This window comes from Wyeomyia smithii, chromosome 3, assembly GCF_029784165.1.
Source record: "Wyeomyia smithii strain HCP4-BCI-WySm-NY-G18 chromosome 3, ASM2978416v1, whole genome shotgun sequence".
Taxonomy (NCBI): Eukaryota; Metazoa; Arthropoda; class Insecta; order Diptera; family Culicidae; genus Wyeomyia; species Wyeomyia smithii.
In genome coordinates this window covers 276,546,181-276,573,399 of record NC_073696.1, presented here as the reverse complement: position 1 = coordinate 276,573,399, position 27,219 = coordinate 276,546,181, and the positions used below count along the sequence as shown (strand labels likewise).

The 27,219-nt window shown below is 40.6% G+C and overlaps 2 protein-coding genes across 2 annotated transcripts in view; one reads left to right on the top strand and one right to left on the bottom strand.

The window, feature by feature from the left end:
• Positions 1 to 3,744, top strand: part of LOC129728603 (mucin-2-like) — a 71,807-nt gene extending 68,063 nt beyond the window's left edge. The window contains exon 3 of the mRNA XM_055687051.1: positions 1,048 to 3,744. Within this exon, the coding sequence (XP_055543026.1) occupies positions 1,048 to 3,103 (2,056 nt within the window). The 3' untranslated portion in view covers positions 3,104 to 3,744. The remainder of the gene's footprint in view (positions 1 to 1,047) is intronic.
• Positions 3,601 to 23,118, bottom strand: LOC129728604 (uncharacterized). Its single transcript, XM_055687052.1, has 2 exons — positions 21,448 to 23,118; positions 3,601 to 4,011 (listed from the first exon to the last, which is right to left on the bottom strand). The coding sequence occupies exon 1, from the start codon at positions 23,019 to 23,021 to the stop codon at positions 21,453 to 21,455; it is 1,569 nt and encodes a 522-aa protein (XP_055543027.1). The 5' UTR covers positions 23,022 to 23,118; the 3' UTR covers positions 3,601 to 4,011; positions 21,448 to 21,452.
• Between the last annotated feature and the right edge of the window lie 4,101 nt (positions 23,119 to 27,219).

Sequence of the window (27,219 nt, the reverse complement as noted above, 5' to 3'; positions counted from 1 at the left end):
CAGCACACAGTAGGCTCTGTTCTGTTAAAAAGTAATGCATGGCAGGCAAAAAAATTAGTAAGGAAAAGAAAACCGATTCGCTGGACGGACGAAAAAGCAAGCAAAAGAACAATAGATTGAGAGAGAGAGAGAGAGAGAAAAGTTACCTTTTCCCACATAGAAAATCTCAGCAAATAGTATAAATCTAGTTCCGTGTTAATGTTGCCCCCCCCCCCCAGAGGCGATGGTGCTCAGCACGAGACAGAAAATTGTGCTTATTTTACATTCTTCTGACATTAATCCAACTGCAACACACTGACTGACTTCGCGCGCAGCCCATGATAATTAGCACTGAATGAATGTAGGGAAAATTGACAGAAAAAGAAGAAGAAAGTAGGTCTATTATTAGGGCCTACTCTGACGACCAATTGTCACTACGCTCTCTATCTGTGTCTCCTGAATGTTACTACAAACTAGCGAGTAATCGTTGATCACAGTAAGCTCATCAATCGAAGTAACCAACCCATCAGATTTCACTACCATTAGCGATGTAAAAAAACCTGTGTAACAAAAGGAGAGACGAAAAAATCGAAACAAAACTAGGTTTGCTATGATTTTGAGTGTTTTAACTAGCCGTATGTGGAGTAACGATTAGATTGTAACAACATGTCAACAATCAGTAGTATTACTAGTGATAAATAACATTTAGTGTACAAGCTAGCGAGTAAGTTTTGAACTTTTTTTCAAACGGAAACGGAATGTCACCTGTTAGCGCATCTTTGGACCACTAACATTTTACCAATAAACCATGTTTCCAACCAAGTTGCGATTGGACAACGATTGCAAAACGAGCGTTTTAATCCCGCTTCTTTCAGACCGGTCCTAACCTCCTATATCTGTGACGGCTAATTGCATGTTTGCTTCTCTATCTCCATCCATCCTCCATCTCTGTGCGAGTGCTTTCGGCTGGCTAAAGCCTTCTCTCTCGGTTGATTGGTTGGTTGGTACGGTTCGTTTCGCGTCAGCATATCGGATCTCAAGCACCTATATCTCCTTATTTCATTGCAGTCCACCGTTCAAACGTCCGGAGGGATCACTGAAAAGCAAACTGGCATCCACAGGCTACGTAGTAGCGACGAGTACGAAAATTCTAACCAGTGCCGGAATTCAACAATACCCGAAGGCACCGATAATCAGCGAAGGCAAAGCGAACGATCATGTCGTGAAGTACGAGAAGTTTGTTGGTCATACCGGCGTTGCTGAGCCGGTCCCTCTAGATGACTATCACAAGGAGCTGATCAAACCGACCGAAAGAATTCATGTGCGTCAACAGACAACCACCCCGCGGGAAGGCTTATCTACGTGGGTTTTACTAAGTGGAAGCAATTCGGTAACATCAACCGAATCGAAGAAGGAAATTCTCAACAGCACCAAGAGACCATTCACGACGACGACGGCGACAACAAAACGTCCTGCAACCACCAGTGGTCGTAAGCCAGTAACAACACCTCGTCGCCGAACGACCAGCAGCACCCGAACGACGTCAATTTTGTCCGACGAGAAGAAGGAAAAGATCAACAAGTTTATAACCCGCATCAAGGCAAGCTCGCTGCAGGACGCATCCAAGCCCAAGGTGGAAGACGTCAGTCTAATCACCAAAAAGACGAAAAAACCCTTGCCAACCGCAGCAACTACCACGACAGCGGTCCCAACAACAACTACCGCAGCAACGACAACAACCACTGAACTATCAATCAACGAATCAGCCAGTGTCGCTCCGGAAGAAAACCCAGAAGACAATGCCGTAGAGACTTCAACTTTCCTCATTCTAGAACCGAAGGACGCCATGTTTGACCTGCCGGAAGATCGTTCTCCGACCAAGGTTGGGAAGAAAAAACCCACCCGAAAGACCACCACTTCCACCAAGAAGAAACCCATCAAGAAGAAAGGAGACGATGGGCTGAGTAAACCGGGCGAGAAGAAGCCTCCTAGCAAGAGTAAACCCGTTACGACACAGATCATGAACTTCCTGTCACGCGAGGTGATGCCAACGGTAGGAGTCGGTCTGGTAGGATTGGTCATCACAGCCGGTTTGGCATCGTACTTCCTTGGTAGCCCACTAACGGCTGCCCTCCGTCGGTCGGATGAAACGAACCGCAAGGATGATGTTTACTTCTCGAACTACGAAGACTACGCAACAACCGACGGTCAGAACGAGGAAGAAGTGTTCGGCAAACTAATCGCCGGCATGCCGGAAAGATCCTACTATCGCAACAACATCCGCCGGCGAATCAGTCAACCGACACGAACTGGCCACCAGTATGGAAATTACCACGTTCAAAGCTATTCCGCCAATAAATACCCCCACATTAACTACCGCACCAGACCGGCCTACGCTGGAACGCCGGAAATGTACGCCATGTACAACCGTAACGTTCAAGCCAAATCGCACAACGAGTTTTTCTACAACACCCCACCGAGCTACCAAGCGAAGATGAGCTCCCCTCTATACACACCATCCGAGGGTCCAGTTTACACCACAACAACAACAACAACAACCACAACGCAAACTCCTCCTCTAACAACCGCCGCCGAATCCGCGCCATCCTCGATGGAAGGTATGGATGATACGGACGGTTCCGAGCACGAAATGCTCCCGAACCCGGCTGCATACACTGGGGCTGAACATCGACCGGAACACCATGCCCAGTACGTAGTGGGAAGTGTCTACCGTCAGCCGGATAACAGCATGTTGGACATTATCACTTCAGCGCCAGTTCCCGAACACGGACCACGACGTCGGAAGCGTGAGCTCAGCGTCGGTCGTACCGACGAAAACGACATGGACAATGAAATCCCCGGTAGCGAGAACAAGAAACCCGCAACGGAAACCTCTGCCGAGGTAACCTTCGACGAACAGAATAAACCTGACACCAGTTCCTCCACTCCGTCCGGGGAGAGTGGCCCGATAACGTGGTCCGAGTTGATTCGTAACACCGTCGAAATGAAGATGGTGTTGGGCATCAGGCTGCTCCAGCAGATGACCTCCCAGTTTCAGAGATATCTGAACGGAGTTCAGCACCGCGTTGATGGTGTCTTCAATCAGACTGCGGTTCGCCAGTGAGCGACGACGAACCTTTCCCGATGTTTTTGTTTTAGTTTTGTTTTTTATATCCTCCACCTGGTATTAATCACAGCCACACCCGAGCGCAGCACACACAAACGGGGGTCATGAGCTCGAGGATTGAATTCTCGTTCACACGGGAGGGAGACCCAAAAACCGGTACCTACCTGCTACTAATCTCCGTCCGTTAGATGATGATGCCCACCGAATGAGAATCCGCTCCTCAGCTTGTATCTGGGTTTTTAGTGGAACGATCTCCCCCTAGGCTGCCACTGAACCGGAAAGGAGGCTGCTGGGAGTCATTATGGCACACAATTACTACTGTCACTCGTTTGCCCAGTTTTTCTCTGCACCGAGCTTTTATTTTTTCTTTACCCTGTATGAAACAACAATAGAAAAACAGTTTTAGATTGCAGGTTAAGTGAATCACAACTCGATGGGGATCCTGATTTCGGCATTGTTGTACATACCCGTAGTACGTGGTATTTTTTAACTTTTTACTTTATTACTTGACTTAAGCGCTAAACTAAACGATTCTGTGTTTTTTATCGTCTCAGAAATAAATTATTTATTTAAATACATATACTTTCTTAGGTGGTAAATTTTACTGCAATAAATAAACGAATAAATTAGAGGAAATACGGGTTGCGTTTGAAACTTTACTTTCAATCAGTCCTAGAGATGGGGTCTTAATGTTATGTGATGTTTTTCGGGCGATCTTTTGGGTTATGTTAAAAGATGGCGGCCAGCCGGATGAGGTTTTGTACTGTTGGATTCGTTTTTGCCAGGTTCGTTTCCCCGATGACAGTCCCAGGCTTAGAACTTAAGCCTCGTTAGCAATAGGTTGATGGAGATAGAGAGAGAAAGGGGCTGGTTCGAGTTGAAGCTTTTGAATACGGTTAGCATTGCTATAAGAAAATAAAAAAAATTTTGGTGTTATAAATCAGGCTAGAGAGTATGTTTTGATGGCTTTCGCTTTGTGCTTCCGAAAAATTATATTAGAATAAAGAGCAAATATAATCAACGAAAAAAAAAAATACAGATTTCACTCATCGTTAGTCTAAAATATCGCAGTTAACCATGATGGTGCGAACCAACCAAAAGACGTGTTTCCGAAATCAAAAGGTCAAAGCGACAAATTCGCATTAATCGTTGGGCTGATAATACTTAAGTTCGTCATTCATCAAATTGTTGGCACTAGGAAACTTTGATAGAAATATATAAACAATAGCATACGTTAAGCAAAACGCAATTTGAGTTAAGTGCTGAGTTTAAATAAAGGCAAACAAAATGGAAATGAAAGAAATAGTTATCTATCGATCTAATAAAGCCGATATAAGAAAACAAATATGAAGGTGTTGAATTTTGAAGAACCGTCTTTACATTTATTTTACCTTTAGAATATATATTATATTTTTTTTAACTCTATAAACACACAAATTGGTTTAAAAATTTATACAAAACATGCTTCGCAAGTTGTATAGCCTTAAACTTTGTGCCGCAAGTTTGTAACGCTAAATTCTTATTCATTGAATTTGCAGGGAAGCAATAAAAATATCAACAATATTACCCAGATATGAACAGGCTTTATTACAAGACTTGTTTTTAGAAAGTAGGTTTCAATATTTCAGTTAGAATCCCACAAATTTTAAGATTTCCTCGATGGAATGGTGCTCTGTAGATTGTTGCAACTTCGATTCAACTCCTTCGATCGAACTTTTCCGAAAAAAAAACTACACAGCATGAAAAAATGCTATTCAATTTATGATAACGAATCATTAAACATAAATATTCATCATTTTTTAGCAAAAAAAAAAATAGATTTTTCAAGCCCTACCTCCATTTCATACGAGTTCTTATTCATTTTCTTAGAGGACATGCTATTTTGAGCTCGCTGGTAGGAACAGAGTAATAACAATATAAGTTTTAAAATAAAGTATTTGGCATTAAAATTGAATTATGCATTCATATAAACTGTTGAATTGTGGTGTTTTTCATCGAACTAAGCATTTTATCAGTAGTACCATAATCGGTACAAAATAATTTGAAGTTCCCCATTTGGCAACATGCGAATGGATCATAGCACGCGTGGGAAACACCAGTTATCGCTATATCAGAACGAAAGTAAACAAACCATCGGGAAACGTTTAGGGTAGGAGCACCAGTTATAGCAATAGCACAAGTTATGGCTATACTGCTCAAAAAACTTAAAATTAAAAGACATTGAATATTTAATATCGAATAAAATTTACTAAACATGAAAAAATTCTATTTGTTTTATGATAATCAATCATTAAACATAAATGTCCATAATTGTTTTGCTAGAAAACTGAAGTTTTTTAAGCTTTACCTCCATTTCATACGAGGTTCTTATCACTTCATTAGTGGACATGCTATTTTGAAATCGCTGGTAGGAACAAGTTAGTAACAATATAAGTTTTAAAATAACGTATTTGGCATTGAAATTAAATTATCCATTCATATAAACTGTTAAATTGTGGTGTTTTTATCGTACTAAACATTTTATCAGTATTACCATAATCGGTACAAAACAATTTGAAGTTTCCCATTTGGCAACATGCGAATGGATCATAGCACACGTGGGAAACACCAGTTATCGCCATATCAAAACAAAAGTAAACAAACCATCGGCAAACGTTTTTTCGGAGTATTTAGTTTTTTTTAGTGATTTCTGTTTGATTTAGGGACAGCATTATCGTTTCTGGTTGGTAACTAGCTAAAATTTTAGTTGTAAAAGTTGCAATAAGCGTTTAATTTTAGCTATAACATCAGCTAGCGCGCGAGTGTCCGAGAAAGATCTTCGTTGTTGGTTTGGTTTTACCAGAAACTTTCTTACGAAAAATGACTTGCTCCATATATTGAGCATTTCTAACAAAGTATGGAATGGGGATGAGACATCCTTTTACCTACATCCCAAGTCCAAGGAGGTTATAGCACAGACCGGTTCTCGCAACGTCTACGAGGTTGAACAAGCACCAGGAAAGCAAAACGTAACGGCGACAAAATTATAAATTTTCCAAATTCCAGAACAAAAACTTCTTGATTGTACAAGAAATTAAACCTATCTGTGAGTCCACCGCGTCCCGTCCTTGAACCTTTGGTTTTGAATCCTGCAGATAGCATTCTAAGAGCAAGCGCACCGGTGAGTTGCCATTTGAGTTGCTATTTTCACAACGCTGGCCGTTGCTATTTTGGATAGCAACCGATTTTCGCACCGGTCGTTGCTAATGGGGATTACCAATTCCACTATTTCTTTTTCACACCGGCATTGCCAATTTCTGAAGACCGTCCCTAGCCAGCGTTGGCAAAATGTTTGTTTGTGATGTATTTCGCATATTTTTTTGCGGATCTAGTAATAACCAACTTATCCGTCAGTCAATCGTTTCCGGAATGATCTACGTTCTTTCTACTTCACAAAATGCTCCCTCCATTTCACATAACTTTGTATTAATTTTGTTTCCGTTCTCCCAAGTTATCGATAACATAATTCTTTTGCAGATTTTTATACTTGTGCGTACATAAATTTTTTCATCCTTATATGTTTATTTAAAGTAATTCCGTAAAACTGGGCACGTCCCGCAAAGTTGGCTTAAATGACTATTCTACTGAAAGCTGGCATTAGTTGTATTCTGTATTTCATGCTGACTCGGTTCCCACAGTTTGCTATTATTATCTGAAAAATTTGCCGCTAAAAAGAACTTAAATATAGAACGCGTAAATTGTTTTCGATTAATTGATTGATTCTAGTGATGAAGAAAGTGATTTCGCAAAACAAATTTCCTTGTACGCGATTAAGAAAATGGTTTTTGGAAAGATTCGGGGCGACTCTCAGCCTAGTAAATACCCAAAAAAACCGCCATACGGAGGAAGGTGCCATCCAGCGTTTTAACAACGGTTTATACCGATGACCATTTCCAACGCCGCTTTCGAACGCATCTTAGGTTGTTTTTGAAACAGCGGTAAAGGAGATAAGTGGTTTTTTATACAACGATCGAACGAAACGGGAAAATAGTTGGTAATACTCCCGAGCAGATTTGCTTAAACCTTCCAGGTTTATTGAATAATATTGGCCAATCTTGTGAGGATTTGAGCTTTCCGCATCGTTTAAGTTGCAGACCAAAATGCCAACCAAAATGGTCATCTCAATAAAAAACCTATACAAAATGTTTACCTGCCCGAAAAACACCCTGTGCCAAATTTCAGCTCAATCGGAAATAAAATTGAGTAGTGGTTCACGCCGACACTTGCGTCCTACGACGTGTTTAACAAGCGAGGCAAAACACTTCGTCCTCCGAGGCCGACCAATTGAGTCCGCATTCAAAACACTCATCGTAATATTATTACGAACATTCACTATCGGGCACAAAAAAAAACAACAGTTTGACATTTCATCAAATAGCAACGAATCGGCTCGTTGCTATCGCGTTGCCAAATTTAATAACTCGCTACTACCCGAGATGGGGATTGCCATTTCCCAAACCAACATAGCAACGCCCGGTGCGGTTGCCGCGTTATAGTAGGAGTGGCCAAACTAGCTTTAGAAACTTCAATTTAGCCACTGGAGGGGTTGCTCTAATAGAAGCAGTCAGCAAACCAAAGCTGGGACACGCTAGACGGTTTTAATTTTTTTAAGTAGAATACTTCTCTCAGGAAGTTCGGCTACATAGGGATGTGAAATGAAAATCTAAAACCGAAAAAAGTGAAAAATATGTCCAATTTCAAATGCTAATAAATCGGTTAGTATCCGATGGATTTCCTTCGTTCTTGCAGCAATAGATTGGAAAATCTTCTAAGATTCTTTCCAAAATAAGATAATTGTAATTTTATTATTCACACTATTGTACTATTGAAAATAGTCAAGCCTTGTCAAAACGAAAAATTCGACCTCTGATTGGTCGTTATATGCTTGCTTCCCAAGCACGGTCGACAGGATCATATACCTTGCAATTGAAAACATGCTATTGGGCCTATATAAGAGCCTGTTTCAGCCGGAGCCGTTCATAATAGTTCTAGACAGCGACAATAGCAGTCGTCCTTCCTTAGCAGCAGCACTAGCCCTGTGGTTGGTCACCACGTCTCAGAAGCAGCGCGGTTTTCCTCAGGGTGTGTCGCCAGACTGCCATTATTCCCCCCGTGTTGGGGCAGCATGAAGATTGCCATCAGGAAATCCAATTTTGGAAATCAAAATGCCTTTTTCAAGGCAAATAAACAAGTCATTGAAAGTTAATAATTTTTGACAACGCCAGCAAGCATTCTGTGTTGGATCCTAGCAATTTAAATCTGTCGCACCCGTCGAATTTACTGAATGTGAAATAGCTTCCATAGTGCATGTTGTCCGTGTATCTTAATTCCCTCACTGTTAGGGCAGCTCAAAGGTTGTGATCAGCAACTGATTTTGATCCGAAAAATGCCTTTTTCAAGGCAAATAAACAAATAATTGAAGAGGAATAATTTTCTGGCATCAACACAAGCAGACACTCTGTGCGGGATGCAATCAAATTCTGTTATAGTTGTCTAATTTTTACTTTTACTTTATTTAGTAAACCCCCCACTGTAGGGGCAGCGCAAAGTCTGTGATACGCATAACCGACTTTGAATAACAAACTACCCTGTTAGAACGCATTCACAAAGACAGTTAGGCCTCTGCCATGGTGAACGCGAACGCGAGCGATGGGGCGAGAAACTTGCCGTAGGTGAATAAACAGCCCTCTTTACGGCTGTTCGGCATTTTGGATTTTGGCAATCAGAACTTCTGCTGGCTGTCTGATTTTCATTGTGATAACAGCTTTCAACTTTGTTGTCAGAGTGCCTGACTACGATTTGGTAATATTGTTTGAGTTAAATGTTTACAAAATTTTACAATATTCCTCTTTCTCTCATTCAATAAAACAGGTAATACGATGCCTTCGTCATACGCAAGTTCACCATAACTCCCGATATCGGCGTAACACAGAGATGCAATCAGCGTCATATCCGATTTTAAATTCAACTACAAACTGTTCTTTTTAGGACAACGAAACAAATGAATTGGAGATTTAATATTTTCTCGTTCTGAGCTTTAACCAAAAGTTATGTATCTTAATTTGAATTCACATGTACATATACTCTGACTGTTGAAACTTGTTTGCGCCGCAAAGAGTTTGTTCTTTTCCTGCTCAGTGAGGTCGTATTTATATGTGCAAACTGAAATTGAGTAGTACTTCAACTTCATTTGCACAGAATTTTCAATACTGCCAATGAGCGGTCAACATTTATTTACTAGGAAAAATGACTGATACGCAAGCAGCCGGGTTATCTTTCTTGTAAAAGTATTCTACTTCAACCTTGCGGTCGTGGCTTTGCACACAACCTTCCTGTGAGTTTTTTTAAAAGGCACCAGCTCCGCGCCGCGTCGCAAAGCACCGTAATTGTTCAAAGTGATTTTTCCCTGTTCTTACAGACTTACAGCAAAGGAAAGACTTGACGAAATACGTGAGAAGGATAAGTAAAGGTTATAGGAGCTCGAAGAAACAAAAAGCTCAAGAACGCGTGGCGGTGAAATTAAAACGCGAGAAAATGAAAAAGGCCAAAGCAGAAGAGTCTGGACGTAAAAAAGCCAAAAAAAGCAAGCTCCAAAACTAAAACGAAAAACTAAGCCCAGAGTTTTGATGTGATTACTTCTTGTTATCAGATTTTGTATAACTTGTGATATATACCAATAAATTTTAATCCTTGAGTTTCAGCTTCTTCATGCTCGTGAATGTGATTTCCTGTGGTTTCTTGTTTGGGACTAAATTGATTAGCTGCTTAATATAAACATAATTGTTAGAGGGCATTAGACTTCTAATGAGATAAGAAGTCAGACCAAAGTTCATGTTTCACTGTTTTAATTTAGTATAGAAATACATCTTGCATAGGAGAGGTCGTCGGTTCGTATTTTATTTAAACAAGCTAACGTGGTTTGTATACCATTCTTTTGAGCATAATATTTTTTTGCTGATCATTATCTGGTAAAATTGTACGTGACGGATATGAAAACTCAATTCAATGCTTTGTTTTCGATATGACTATAACTGGTCCAGTTCTATGGCGAACAAAAGAACATTATAGCCATAACTGGGACTCGGTGGAAGAGTTTTTTTCTGCGGCGTTTTAACATTAAACTATATAGAAAATTTCAGTTTCTTAATATATGATGAATAATAATTGTTTTTACCTTACAATGAACACCATGAACATAAAAATAACCGAATTTTTACAACCGAAATATTCAAAAGAATGATTCATCCTTCAAACTATTGCCATAACTGGTGCACTACCCCTAATGCTTTCTTAGTGATTACTGCTTGATTTAGCGACAGCATCATCATTCTAGGTTGATAACTACCAAAAATTGTAGTTTTAATAACTGCAATAAGCGTTTGATTTTCAAGAATGGCAAAAGCGTCAAAGCAGCGTGAGAATATTGCATGCCAACTTGGTCAATATTCTGAAGAAATGCTTGAGACATGCAAGCAATTTATAGAAAGCGGAAGAAAGACTGTTTATGTGGCCTGCAAAATGTTCAACATTCCGATGCCCACGGTTCGATGCCGAATGAGTGATCGGTGGCAAAAGAAAAAAGCCACGGGTTTTCGATCTGTAAGGAGGAGCAGCAAATTGCTGATTGGCTCATTGCAATGAAAATTCTACAGATTCGAGAACAACAACTTCATCAAGAACAGTACAAGAAATTCGACCAATCTACGAACCCACAGTAGTCCTCGAAACTTTGCCTCTGAATCCTGCAGATAGCATTCTTATAGAAGCAGGCGAATCAAAGCTGGGGCATGCTCGACGGTTGTCAATTTTTTTCGAAACTGTCACCAAGTCCGTGCCGCGTCCCAAAGCGCCGTAATGATTTAAAGTGAGTTTTCCCTGTTTTTACAGCAAAAGAAAGACTTGATGAAATACGTGAAAAAGAGAAGTAGAAGAAGATTACAGAAGATCGACGTAAACAAAAAGCTCAAGAACGTGTAGTAATGAAATTCAAAAGTGAGGAAATGGAAAAGGCTAAAGCTGAGGAGCGTGAATAATAAAGCCGAAAAAAGCAAGCCTTAAAACCAAAACGAAAAATTAAGCTCAGAGTGTTGATTTGATTCACAATAATTCACATGATCACATTAAAGACTGAGCTTGAAATCAAATCCTGTCCAAAAATTTTTTTTCAAATATGTTAAATCAAAGTTAAAATCTGAAAATTTTCCTTCAAAAATGCAACTGCATGACAAAGTTGAAGAGAACCCGGCATACATCTCTGATCTATTTGCTAATTTTTTTCAACAAAATTATACAACTTTCTCCGAATCGGATCGTGACTATACATTCTTCACCAACTTTCCTGAGTTTCCCAACTATTTCAATACGGAACATGTCAGCGCACGCGAAATTGAAGATACTTTAAAAGCTCTGGATGCGTCTAAAGGTCCGGGACCAGACGGAATTCCGCCAGCATTCATGAAACATTTAGCTAAAGAGCTAACTTCCCCACTGTTCTTGATTTTCAATATGTCGCTGGAATCCGGTTGCTTCCCGAAATTCTGAAAAAACTCATATCTAGTGCCTGTGTTCAAATCTGGTAAAAAAAACCGACATTAGCAACTATCGAGGCATAGCCATTCTTTCCTGTATACCTAAGCTTTTTGAAGCAATAATAAACAAAAAGTCATTCCACCAAATAAAAAATAGAATTACCCCAACGCAACACGGTTTTTTCAAAGGGCGCTCAACAACAACTAACTTACTCGAGTTTATTAACTTCTCTTTGAACGCAATGGATAAAGGTAATTATGTTGAAACCTTATATACTGACTTCAGTAAAGCTTTCGATCGCATTGATATACCCCTGCTTCTCTTCAAGTTACGAAAAATTGGAATTCATCCACAATTACTCAAATGGATTGAATCGTATTTGACAGATCGTCAACAAACAGTCAAATTTAAAGGTAGAATATCGAAACCTATTCAGGTAACCTCAGGAGTTCCTCAAGGCTCTCACTTGGGCCCTCTACTATTTATATTATTTGTAAACGACATTTCCTTTATTCTAAAACATGTAAAAATTCTTATTTATGCCAACGATATTAAACTTTTCATAGAAATTAAAAACGCTGATGATGTAAATATTCTTCGTAACGAGATAAAATATTTTTACATTTGGTGTAAAAAAAGCCTTCTTTAGCTAAACGTTAAAAAATGTAGTTCGATGGCTTTTGGCAGAAAAAGAAACATGCCAAGCAATATGATTTCCTTAGGAGATCAGGTAGTAGAGAAAAGTGAAAGAGTTAGGGACCTAGGAGTCATACTCGACTCAAAATTAACATTCACTGATCACTACAATACAATTATTAATAAGGCTAGTAACATGCTCAGTTTTATAAAACGTTTCCGCTATGATTTCCAAGATCCATACACAATAAAAACATTTTATAATCCCTATGTCAGGTCACTTTTAGAATACTGTAGCATTGTATGGTCTCCGTTTTCTGCAACACATGTAAACAGAATAGAATCAGTGCAAAAACAATTCCTGTTATATGCACTTCGTAATCTACGATGGACGTCATTTCCCCTACCATCATATGACGAACGCTGCAGACTTATTGACATCCAATTATTAAAAGCCCGTCGTGAATTCGCAAAGATGTCATTTGTTAACGATATCGTATCTCAACGTGTCGATTCACCCGGAATATTATCAAAACTCAATCTTTATGTACCTTCTAGAAATTTACGAACTCGGACTTTGTTTTCTTTAAATCATCAACGAAACAATTATGCTAAATACGGGCCAATTAATCAAATGATGTTAGTGTATAACCAACACTGTGAAATTGACTTTTCTATGTCGAGAACTAAATTGAAACAATATTTCAACTCAACGCGCAATTTAAATCGATAGAAAACATTCATTGTAATAATCCGTCACGTGAAGAAATTATTATTCAATTATGTATAAACTCTTTTTTTTGCTCCCACTAGTATAAATAGCATATAGCATGTAAGTTAGTTTTTAAACATATGTAGTCTACTTTTGTTTGACGAAATAAATAAAATAAAATAAAATAAAATAAAATAAATAAAATAGATTACTTCTTGTTATTAGATTTTGTATAACTTGTGATATGTACCAATAAATTTTAATCATTGAGTGTAAGCTTTGTCGTGACTGTGATTTCTTTTGGTTTCTTGTTTGGGACCAAATTGATTTGCTGCTTAGAATAAACATAACTTTCAGGGGAAATTTAAAAGAACTTAGACTTCTAAAGAGATAAGAACTGAAACCAAAGCTCATGTTTCAATGTTTAAATTTGGTGTATGAATACATCTTGCATGGGAGAGGTCGTCGGTTCGTGTTTTCTTCGAACAAGCTAACGTGGTTTATAAGCCACCCCTTTGAGCATAATCATTTTTCGCAGATTAATATCTGGTAAAATTGTACGTAACGGACATAAAAACTAAATTTAATGTTTTTTTTTTATATGACTATAACTGGTACAGTCCTATGGCAAACATAAGAACATTATGGTCATAGCTAGGACTCGGTAGAAGAGGTTTTTCTACGGCATTTTTTCATAAAACTAAATTAAAATATTTAGTTTCTTATTATATGATGAATTATAATTATTATTACCTGACAATTAACACCCTGAGCAAAAAATATCTGCATTTTTAAAATCAAAATATTCAAACTACTGATACTACGTGCAAACTATTGTCATAACTGGTGCGCTTTCCCTAATTTATATACGCAGAATTTGTTTCAGTATTAGGCATGGCAACTGTTATCAAGGAACCTATAGACTCTTATAGAGCTAACACCATCATTATTTGTAAGACCTATAGCGTATATACTTTGCGATAATTGGCAATGTAACTAGCGAGACTCGGTATAGAAAAGCAGTAGAATTATATAGGCGTCAGGTGAAGGGTAGAGGTATAAAAATACGTCACTTAGCAAGGAGGCAAAGAAGTACTATTCCTTGTTATAACTGTCGTTAGAGATGCAGATGTAAGCTCGGTTCCCGACAACAACGATTGTATGTAACACTTCTTTCCTCCATCCCCTAACCCAATCGTAAGGATATAGCTGGCGCCGTTATCGATCTATAGAGAAAGCAGAGGCTACCGAATTGTTGGGGTCTCCTACGAAAGGCAGAAAATCAAAAGGCGGAATCACGAAAGGCTAAATCTCGAAAGGCAGAATTACGAAAGGCAGAATCACAAAGAGCACAAATGGCAGAATCACAAAATGGCATGTTCAAGAAAGCCACGAAAAATATAATCACGCGGTAGTGTCACGCGAATAGTTGATCTGGCATCGCGCAACGGGTTTGATTTCGCCCTCTAAGTCTTTCAAAATAGCATCATAAATCATAAATTTCATAAATAGCAGGATCTAAATTCAAGTTGCTAAAGCTAACTTGGCACCCTACACCATAACCGCACCGATTATTACTTTTTCAGCTGGGGAAATAACAACCCTCCCAACAACGCGATAGCAACGAGCCAATCAATTGCTGTTGAATCAAATGTTGCTTTGTCTGTGCCGAATTTGTGTAAGCAAACCCCAACGGTAACAACAGGTGCAACAATAACAGCAGCCAAAGTTGTGATAGCAGCAGCGCGAATAGTAACTTACTGGTGTGCTTCGATCGTTGCTACATAGCTGCAGCTGCAACTAGTTGCAACTATTTTCGCTCGAATAACACACACTCGCGGCCGTTGGCCGACTCTATTGTTCAAGTGTATGCTGTCCTTACTCGCTACCGTCAGGATTCGCACTAATTTGGCATCACGCACTAGGTTATCGTGAGACAGGTTTTGCTTCTAGTGATTCTGCCTTTCGTGCCCTTCGAAATTCTGCCTTTCATTTTTCCGTCTTTTGGAATATTCTGCCTTGTGTGTACGGTCAGAGAATTCTGCCTTTCCTGATTCTGCCTTTCGTGCTTCTGTCTTTTGTGATTCTGCCTTCTGTGGCGAACCCGAACTGTTGTTGTACATTGAAGATGGTAACCTAATCCCAAATTGCCATCTATACGTGGTTCTTTAGGCTACTTCACTAGCTCAGATCAATCATTTACGAGCAACTACGAAATGTGACGTCGCACATTGGGACAGCCTCATACAAAAGCTTACACAACACCTAAGATTGTTTTCCGGAACTAGATTCGATATCGATACTCTGCTAAAACTAGAATGCCAACAGACCAAGAATCAATCATAAATTGTAAATAATTCGTATATTTTAGCTAATCATTTGATAAAATTAGAAAAATATAGTTTGATAATTTTTACCACCTTACAAAATGTAGGTTCTTCTTCCAAATAATGATGATATTATGCTTGAAATCTTACAATATGAGTAAGACAGTATATCTTACCATGTCACACCTGAACACAACGTTCCAACAAACATAAAAACACAATTTTGCACTAATTTCGAACACGTGGAAAAGTGATTTACCTACGAGTAACATGTTTATATTCTTCTTTTATTTAATGATTTCAGTATTAGCTATTCGAAAAACCTAACTTAAGCTGCCTCTTTCTGCCGCTTTAAAAGATATTTGATTTTGGGTACAGCATGTTTTTACGTAGGTAGGTATATTTTTCTACGACGATAGGACATATCCACAAATTCGTGAAGCTTACAGTCTAAACGGTATGTTGGTCACATCTAACCCCTGTTTTGTCCAGTTTAAAAACAAAATTCGATTCAACTGATACCCGCAAAATTGAAAAAGCTGTCGTGAAACTTCTTGAAATGATGTGAAAGTTGATGAATACATGTTTCTGTAATCTATTTAAATTTAATCATCTTTGTTATATTTCATTTCACTGCCTATAATCGCATAGCAGTCTTATATGAATTTCCATCGTTTTTTAGTTAAATATCCGATTCCATCTATTTCTTGGTTTACTATAGACTAAGGAAACAAAAAAGTATGTTTTATTTGAAAAAAGTCAGAAAAAATATGAGGTCAAATCGTCCCATCTTAAAAATAATCGCATATCAGTCCCACCAAATGTTTTTTTTCTGAGTATGGCCATATTCTTTCTTCAATCCATATAACATATACTTGGTTAAAAGCTTTTAACTGTTAAAAAAATCCTCAAATAATTAATAAACCCAAGGTTGTTTCAAATCAATTCCACACAAAAGTTAATTTTAAATAGACACTGAAACTGCAACGTTTTCTGAAGTTCGTCCCCAAAAGGTTATTGGGTTCGTCAATCAGAGGGATAATAGCTACGAGCAATGCTCCTTCCTGTGAAGAGTTAATTTTCTGTGAATGATCTGCTCATTTCAAATGATCATTCAAGTTGAAATTGTCAGAAATCAGAAGAAATCGTTTTTAGTTGCTTAGCTAAAACAGCTTGTACCGCTTTTCATCGCCGTCGTCTTCCGTCAAGTCACTGTTGTACTGAAATTGGAAACTTCCCTCTTTTCCCACTTTTCCAATATGCTAAATGCACGGGCCAATGCGGAATAATTTTACACGTATTGCGAAACACTGAAGACATAAGAAAGGAAATTATCCAGCAGCATATCCAAGACTACAACCTTATATTTTCCTGTTTCAACGACGACCTTAAAGTCGGGGTAAGTGATGGGTGGACGTGTCCGCCATACTCCATGCAGCATAGAAGCTGTCTGCGGTCATAAAGGTATGTCCATATTCAAAATACTTGAGAAAAATATGACTACTCCTACACAGAGTGGTTGAAATTGAGACTGGTATGCGATTATTTTACTACTCGATGGCCTGAATAATCGCATATCAGTCTCTTCCTTATTTTTCATTGTAATTTTCACGAAAAAAACAATTCTTTAATGAAGAATTTATGATTAGGGTCTATTTCATTACATTATGTCGAAAAAATAAGAATAACCCACCCCAAAAAAAAAAGGGTGAAATACCCAAAACAAGAAAAATATCTTCAAGCGCTGTTTTCTCAACTCGTTGATTTTCCAGATGGGACTGATATGCGATTATAGGCAGTATCACTTTGTGTGTAGAAGAATGACCTAAATCATTTTATGCATGACGATAAACTGCCGGTACCCGGATAACTGTCCCATAATGAAAAACAACATGTTGAGAAAACGGCGATTTAATATTATCCGTGAAATTTCGGATTTCCAGCAGTTACATCCAGAACCAATGACCATAACAGTTTAATAGCACCACAAGTTTATCGTTGAGAACAAAAAACCATGGATGGAATTGGTTTTACGTTATATAACTTGAAAAAAAAAAGACAAAATGGGACAAAATATGCGGGTACATTTGAAAAGTACTCGCATATTTCGTCCCATCACATATAAATTCAACCAGCAACCGGCAGTATCATTGGCAACGTAGATTGTAATACAGAAAAACAACATTAGTCTAGTTAATTAAATGACATACTTCTATGCGCCTGAAATTATCCGATAAACACTAATCTGGAGCAAAATTATATGTTTGCACTTTGTACCACTATGCAGTGGGACTGTAATGCGGGTACTTTCAATATGGGACAAAAACAACTTGGTATTTTTTCCATGTTTTCCATACAAAAGTATCAATTTTAATTTTTTTACAGAAAATATGATAACAATTAAGTCGATTCCCGATGATAACTCAAAAGTGACCAAAATCAGTATGGGACAGTAATGCGGGTACCGGCAGTAAACCACGATTCAAATAGTCAAACGATACTTACAATTGATATAGAAACACTAAACAGCTCGGACTTAAACGTGAGTATCTAAAAGATGCACAGCCCTCACCTATGAAGTAACGATAATGATAAGGACGCCTTTTACGCGCAGCTGGACCGTGCATACGATAGCTGCCCTAACACGATCGTTATCGAAGATCTCAACGCTCAGGTTGGCCAGGAGGACGACTTCAGACCGGTTATTGGAAAGTTCAGCGCACATCGGCTCACGAACCAAAACGGCCTTCGACTCATTGGCTCCGCCGCCTCCAAGAACATGGTCACACATAGAACCTACTTCCAGCATAGCCCATATCGGTGCACCTGGAGATCACCACAACAGACTAAAACACAAATTGATCACGTTTTGGTTAACGTAAGGCTCTTCTCGGATACTATCGGCATTCGAACCTATCGTCGATTCTGACCATTCCCTCTGGAGGACTACTGGAGTACTGTAAAAGCTGCCATTAGCAACGCAGCGGAAGGTGCTGTTGGAATTGTCGAGAAGAATCGATGTAACGAATGGTCCGACGAGGAGTGTGAAACGATTCTAGACGAGAAAAATGCAGCGCGGGCATTGATGCTGCAGCAAAGGACCCGTCATAACGTGAGTCGATACAAACAGAAAAAAAAACAGCAGACCCATCTTTTCCGGGACTAAAAGTGCCACCTGGAAGAACTGGAGTATGAGGAAATGGAGCAGCTGTTTAGTTCTCAAGGAAACACGTAGATTCTACAAGAAACTAAACGCATCTCGCGCAGGCTTTGTGCCGCAAGCTGAATGTGTCGGAAGGAATCTTGACGGATGAACGTAGGGTGATCGACAAGTGGAAGCAGCACTACAATGAACACCTGAATGGCGTAGAGGCATAAGATCAATTTGTGTAGAAACCTGTAACAGAAAAGGTTGAATTGAAGCTGAATAAGTCGAAGACCAAGTATCTGCTGGCAGGGGGAACCGAGCGCGATAGGATTCGCATAGGCAGTAGCGCAGTGGTCAACGGAGATGGGTTTGAAGTGGTAAACGAATTTGTGTACCCCGGAACATGGGTATGTGTATGGCGTATGAAGACGAAGAATGAACCAGGAGCTGGCGCAACTCTAAGGCGCGCCCAGTATCCAGAACAGCTAATGCTGGAAGGGTACAAGACGTAGAGGCGCTCAACGTTCAACGAGCTAGGTGGTTGGACCAAGTGGAGCAAGATCTTGGAAGTGTAAGACGCTCAAGACACTGGAGGCAAGCTGCCATGGACCGAGTGCATTGGTGTAACATTGTGACGCAGGTGAAATCCTTAGGTATGTTTCATCTGGAAAGTAAGTAAGTGGGATGTAGGTAGTAAGTGAGATGAGGTCTAATAAAAAATAGACAATTTACCGATTTTTCATGGGTTTACCTTCACACGTACTGACGAAACTACCCATGAGACATCAATCATAGTAACTCATGAGTCAGCAGACAACATTTGACACCTCTATCAGTCGAACACTAATCGTGATGACGAAAACAGTGAAACTACTCCGTTCAGAAGTGTGCGCGTTCAAAGAAAGGTAGGGAAGGATTGTACAAAACGCACCAGTTAAGCATTTTCTCAATTTACAGCGCTTCAAATCATTTCAAAGCGACATTGAACGTGTAGAATGATTGTAGGATCTATTTATTGTATGTTTATTGTGAGGTTTATTATAAAACACTCGACTTCAATGTCTTTTTTGGTAAAAATTACCATTGCCGCCAAACAAGCCCGTGACCAAAACGCACCACAACAAAGGTCAGTATGCTCCAAAGCAGGGGACTAATATGCCACTAGCAGAAATCAGCACGCGAAGTGAGAAGCGCTTGAAGTCTCAAAAGTAAAATCAAAAATAATGGAACATGCTCTAAGTTGTCAAACCATCTCCTGCAGCTCTTCATAGTGCATTCTGCCCCAATTTTAATTTTGATTATTTTGAGGTAAAAATTGACCAAAGTTAGTGAAATAATTTGAAATACTCATAGTATTATAAACTCCAAAAGTGTAAAGGTTAGGGGAACCATAGTTTTTTGTATTATTTACCAGTCAGTTAATCATAAAATCTTAAATAAAATTCATGAATAATTACATGTTGGACAGAGCCACAGCCAATTGCACAGTTTTTTATGTATTTTAGTCATTATGGCACACTTTTTTTTATATGAGAACTGTAGAGAAGCTGGGTTTTATGGGAAAAGCGAAGAATTTCGTCTTAAAAAGCTACATGTGTAAGTATTTTGGGGAATTAATAGCATGGGGCATCTTACCCAACTGGTGCGTCTTGTACGGTTCTCCCCTACCCCATCGCGTCGAAAACGGGCATCGTGTGGCAGTTCAAGGACACTGGATACGTCCGTTCCGGCATTTACAACATCTTGACACTATCGGACAACGACAGAGAACCCGGTTCCAGACGGCCGACGACCCTTAGCGACAAGAAGCTTTAAAGGTTACTGAAGAGGAAGGCCGAGGAAAAAGTCGCAGCCTCGCTGCGTGTGTTAGGCCAGGAGGTGGGTGCAACCGGCCAAGCAATGAAAAAGTACATATATTTCAGAAAGTGGCAGTCCCGTTCACTGGTGTCAGAGCTGCAGGCAATAACGCAATAAGATGGTCAAGTTGATTTTTCCAGCAAATCGCGATGTGGCGGTGGTGGCGGACGACGAGACCTGTCTCATGGCAACGACTGGCAGAGCGGAGGTGAGCACCGAGGTGAAGTTCATTTCACACACCACGTTTCCCAAAAAGGTGTTACTGTGGCTGACAATCAGGGGATGTCGAAGCCGCTCTTCTTTCGCTCTGGACTGCCCATGAACGGGGAAATTGATAATAACTAGGAAGTGCCTGCCGGAAATAGCGTCATCCATCAAGCAATGTCATAAGACCGAAGATGCGGTGTTTTGGCCGGATCTGGCGTCGGCCCATTACTCGAAACGATTGTTGGAGGAGATGGAGTGGCTGAATATCAATTCGATTCGAACTAAGCTATTAGCCAAGTAGTGTTTTCGAAATGGTTTTTCGATTTTTACAATCTTGGTTTAATTGAGCAAAGAAGTGCTAATAAATCTTGTTAGAGAATAGAATTTCTCGCTTATTCGGCTCTGTAAGATGGCGTATATGAGATTAATTCTTATTCATCATGCAGGGGACCGATAATTTCGCATTCGGTAAGTTCCCATATTTGTACTTCATCTACTTTCCACTGTACCCTTGACTTTTATCACCTAAAATAAATTGCAACGTTGTTAGTTTTTTTTTAATTCGTTTTTTTTTTTAATTTAGTTTTGTACTCATTTTAGAGTCGAAGCTTTTGAAAAAGATTCACAAAATTGCACAATCATAGGCAGTTGAATACTTGCGACTGGAAAACAAACAAGAGCGTAACCATAGCAGCCCAAGCGAATATTTGCTTGCAATTCACCACACCACCGACCGTGCGGTGGTAGAAAGAGTAACATTTGTGCACGCATAAATTTGGCTCATTACCAAATATTAACGAAAGAGTTTAAATCACACAAAATAAATTTCAACTGAATAGCACACCAGCGAAAGCAATTGAAGGTATAAAACAAAAGCCAACATCACCTTTTCTACAGTCCAGTAGGAACCGTCAGGTGGTGCTCCGGCTCGACCGATCGGCGCCTCCTCCTTCGGCGGCCGAGGACCATCGGAGCGAGAACGGCCAGCGCTGCGGGAACCATTCCTGCACCGAGCGCCGCCAGTACGGCGGTACTGTCCTGATTGGCGGTGTTACGATGGAGTAGCGAAATTTGCGGCGTTACGCGCCGTTTTCTCTTCACCGGAGCAGCTGTGGTGGTTGTTTGAAGAGCGGTGCCCTGCTTGTTTTGTTGTTCCTTGAAGGATTGCTCGACCGTTTGGGTGGAGGAAGCCACCTCAATCAAGCCGTTGTGTGAGGTGGTCATGTCCAGGGAGTTCTTCATCGGGAGGACGGTCAGTTTGATGGATTTATGGGATAGGGTCGCAGGTTGAAAGGATATTGCACGTTGGCCCTGCCGGCGGGGATACTGGTATCCTTTGGTGGTTGAGATTAGGACCCACTCGCCGTTGCCTCCGTTCGGGTAGGATTGAGGGTGGTACCGATCTTTGTTGGATGGCTGCTGCTGCTGCTGGTATAGCGGGGAGGTGCCGTGCGGAGGAAACTGTGGCTTACGACCGTCTGTGATGATGTCACCGCTCTGCGAATGAAGGACCTTGTTACTGTCTGTTGGTTTCTTGAAACCATGATCGTACCACGAATCTCCACTGTAATCCGGGTTGTACTGGGAAGTTTTCCGGACATAATCCTCTGACGGTTTATACCGTCGGTTGTAGAATGAATCGAATGCCGGCTTGGACGGTTTTTCCTCTGGCCGATTTAGGGAGTATAAACTATCGACGTAATCATCGTCCGAACTGCTGTAGAAATTGTTCGATTGAGATTGTGATGCTATCGAAGCATACGCGGGTTTTGGTCGATACGACATTTCTTCACTATTGCTTCCTGGCCATTGGTTGTTACTTGGATATGAATTATGTTTGTTAGAATTGCTGTGCCATTTGGAAACTTTACTTTCCGACCACGGAACTGCTTCCATTGTGACCCACCCATCCTTCAAGTTCCAAGGATGAGTCTTCCGATTGTCACTGTACCACTTACTATTACCAAGCGCGTTTCTCTCATCGCTGTCCTCCAAAAGTAACTGATCTTCCTTGCTCTGCTCGCTATCCTCTTCTAGTGTTTGTTTATTAGTCATCAAACCAATCTCCATTAGCTTTTGTTTGGTATTAGGGTCGGCATTTTTCAAGCGCTCCGAGTACTCTTGAAGGAACTTATTCAGCAAATCCGGAGAATAAAACGTCTTTTTGGGGGGCATTGTCCTCAAGGCATTAATTAGATCATCTCGCACAACGTTTGCATGTTCTTCCACACCTGCTCCGACAGCATTCCGAAGCTGTCCCATAGCCGGCTTCCTGGCGTTCGAATTTTCCGGATTAGCCTCGATGATGGTAATCGGTTTCGAACCGGGCACGTCCACCTCATAGGTGGTAAAATTCTTTGTTGTATGCAAATGTTTAACAGAGTTCGTGAAATGAATTGTTTCACTATACGCCAGCACAAACATCGACAATAAAATCCCAGCTTGCACCATTGTCCACATTATCACTGTGATCTTGCGAATATTGGCTTCTTACAAAACACTTCTCGACTCAAGCGTAAGAATCGAAACTCGGAGGCCGGAATTATTCGCGTGTCCACAACACTTCAACGACTGAACCGACCGAACCAATCTAGCCCACTAATATAGTTTTCCGCGCCGTCAATTGCCAATGTTGTCGCCGATCGTGTGCGCCAGCGCGAACACGCGCGCCTCGCCAAGCTCAGCCAAACCACAAGCGCCATACGACGCCCGGCAATCTCGTGCCATTCATCGGTTTTATCTACACAACACAGTAGGCTTTGCGCGCGCCCGGGTAGGACGAAAAATTATGAATAGGAGCATTCAAACATTATTTTCCACTGGTGGCAGCTGCTGGCACTGCTGGCAGCGGTGGCGACGCCGCTCTTCCACCCAAACTAAGATCCAATCCGAGGCGGCCCTGCTTGGGTGGAAGAAACTGTAGTGCAGCCACACCGAAAGGCACCACGCTGAAGTGTCCATGCATGACTCGCTCATCATTATACCTGTCCGTTTGTTGGCTGCCGCGTATCACGCCCAAGGTGTGAGCAATTGTCAATGACTGCTTTGATCGCTACTGGTGATTTACGGTGATTTGGTTTAATACTAGAAAGTGTTTGCAGAAGAGCAAAAAATAAACCAAACAGACCCTGTTGTCAATGATTTGAGTTCAACAAACGCTCGGGGCGTTTACAATAGTGGGCAAGTTGTTTGGAAAATATTTGTCGTTTTTGTTATGATGTGTCTAGCACTTAAGTTCACTTTCGTTAGTGGATAGATTCCTATTCCGGATTTTTTTTTTGCTGTTGCTGAATTTGCTGCTCTTACGCGAATGCTACGTTTCGGATGAGGATCACTGGTTTCGTAAATCCGGTTGTATTGATTGAGAAATTAAGGAATTAGGTATAAAAGAGAGTTTATATTTCGATTACAAATATTAGATAAAATCTAAGAATATTTGAAAAAACTGCAAAATGTCAAAAAACTATTAGGCATTCTTGCAATTTTTAGCTTTTTGAATAATATTATTAAATTTAACAGTCATAATTGATTTGAGCGCTCTCAGTTTCTGAACACATAGTAGTTTCAAGAAAAATAAAAAATTTAACATGAAAACTGGTCGTTTTTTTTTCTAAATGACAGACGTATTCGCAGAACTATTCCATTTTCGCAGCTAAAGAACAGTAACAGTACAAAGTTTCGATAATCGGCCACAATCCGGGAGCTGCAGGCTCGAAAGACAAACCAGGAGAGAGAAAAGCACACAAGCCTCCCCCCGGATAGTGACCGACAGCCGGTCGGGAGGAGAAGACTATGTGCATACATTCCTGCTCGGCGTTCGGCGCCAATTGATCTGGATCCAGCGCGGTCCAGTTCATGATTACAGCCCTCGGGGTCTCGGCCCGGGCGCAATGGACACAATGACTAGAGAAAACCTGCAGTCGACTTTCGCCGGGCGAATAATCTCCGCGCTCTGTTTAGCGCACCCGGATGGATTCTAGACGGTCTGGAAGTTTCGTCATGTGTTTCGAAAATTAAGGGGCCAGTCAAAAAAAAAAAAAAAAAAACAAATGTGTAGCTTGAAACACACGCACTGACGCCGCGAGATGGCGTAATCGATGCGAATCGTACACGTAATTGAAGGTTATGCCGTTCCGGGAACGGGCGCGTTCAACGGTTTCACGCTTGACCTCACAGAATCATCAATTAGGATGACGAAAAGAAATATATCATTAGAAAGTAATCATAGAAGTAGAAAGAAAAAAACGCCTTAAACATCTCACATCAGCCGAGGGAGCAGAGGGGGGAGGGGGTGTGCAAGTTAGTGATTATCGGCGAGGTGAACAATCGGACCATCATGCGAGAAGCATGAATTTCTTTATGAAAACCCGGCAAATTAGCGCCCGCTGTTCGATTGTCTTTTTGCAGTTTAGCAATCGAACGAATAACAACGCCACTTTTCGCGCTAACCGAAGCGATGCGCATTGTGTTTGCGGCGAGTGCTGTGTTGTCATTGTCAATCATCGTCGTGACACTACCTACGACGAACAGAGTAGGCACTTGCTGGAGAAAATTCGCTTATCAGAGTGTGTTGTTGTGGTTGTTGTTCTGGTGCACCAAGGGAGGCTGGATTTACGGGAGAGTGAGTAGGCTGATGAATGCACGAGATAATAATGGGTCCCTTTTTCCGACTTTGCTTCCTGCCACGAGCTACAAACCGGAGATATGTGTATAAAATGTACAGTGGAAAGTAAATTGAATTGAACGCTATTGTCAAGAAGCCAGGCGTTTTTTATGGCATCTCTTCCATCTGCAGGTAATTCACTTTCTACGACACAACTGGTAATTTAGTATTTTATTGTAAAGGTAAAATATGCTTGATTGATTATTATTATTTAACGATTACTTCATTCCACAGAGTCGTCATTACAGGTCTATTATATATTTTTAGCCGCCAGTCCCAAAGTTTTCAATCGCCTTTGAATGTACGATTTTCATTCAAGTTTGGCGGATGACCGTAAAATGAAAGTATGCACAGGAAGTTTAATTCCTTATTGCCATTTGCAAGCTGGAGTTGATTATAAGTAGCATCTAGAATGATGAATTTTGAATGCAAATTTCAATTTTTTTTTCCTCATATATCATTTATTTGACACGGCACAAATACAATTTAATGTTTAACGGCGCCAATTATATCTGGTGACTTAAAAACTAAAAGCAAATTTTTTATCCTCGCTGCCGACTACGAGCTGAAATTAAGTCTAACTTAAAACTAGCATGAATTTTTCAATGAGTGTTTTGTTGTTGAATGGTCGTCTGGTGCTCTTCGAATGGCCGATGTCATGAGCTGGGGCAGGGGCTTGTATGGTTCGTTGTTGTTGTTCGCTAGTGTTCAAGTGGCCATATGGTATGTGCCGCTGAGCCAAGATATCACTGAAGGCCTCGGGTGGCGAATTCGAGTGGGGTGCAGTTGCTGATTCCAAAATCTGTGCTAAAGGTTCAAACGTGTTCTTGTCGTTTTGTTGGGTGTAGACGGAGGGGAACGGGACTAGACTGGGGCATGGATGGATTTTAGGAAAACGTATATTAGGGTCATGTAGGGTATGTCACGGCTCGCCAAGACATCACGAACAGGTACAGCTGGCCGTCTACCTCCGGCCTCAAGGGAAGCTACTAATTTAGACCTGGCGTCACCGTGGACAGGGCATGACCAAACAACGTGCTCTATGTCGTGATAACCTTCACCACAGGCACAGATACCACTTTCCCCGAGCCCAACACGACGGAGATGCGCATCAAATCTATAGTGATTGGACATAAGCCGAGACATCACGCAAATGACCTACATCCAACCCCTTGAACCACGGATTCGTCGATACCTTGGGTATAATGGAATGTAACCACCTTCCCAGTTCCCCTCTGGTCAAAGAATTTTGCCAACTGATGATCGCATTCTGACGTACAATTGCAAAAAATTCATTAAAAGCAATTGGTCTTTCATAAATTTCACCGTTTGTTGCGCCCACCTTAGCCAAAGAGTCCGCTTTCTCATTGCCCGGTATCGAGCAGTGAGAAGGGACCCACACTAAGGTAATCTGAGAAGATTTTCGAATAAAGCACTCAGATGTTCCCGTATTTTCCCCAGGAAATACGGAGAGTGCTTAACACCTTTCATCGATCGGAGAGCCTCAATGGAACTGAGACTGTCAGTAAAGATGAACTAATGGTCAGGGGCATTTTTTCGATAATCCCTAGGGTGTACTGAATTGCAGCTAATTCTGCGACGTAAACAGAATCGAGCTTATGGGAGACGGTTAAATTGTTATTGAAGATACCGAAGCCAGTGGACCCATCAAGAAGTGATCCGTCAGTGTAGAACATATTGTTGCAGTTGATATTTCGATATTTATTGGAAAAAATTTTGGGGATCTGCTGCACGCGTAAATGATCCGGGATTCCACGAGTTTCTTCTATCATGGATGTATCGAAAAACACAGTAGAATCAGAAGTATTTAATTAGTCGACACGATTTGGAATATTCGAAGAAGGGTTAATATTTTGGGACATGTGATTGAAATACAATGTCATAAAACGGGTTTGAGAATTAAGTTCGATTAACCTTTTTTTTATTAACCTTTCAAAAAGAATACGAGAAGACAGGCTCCAGAAGCGGTTTTTC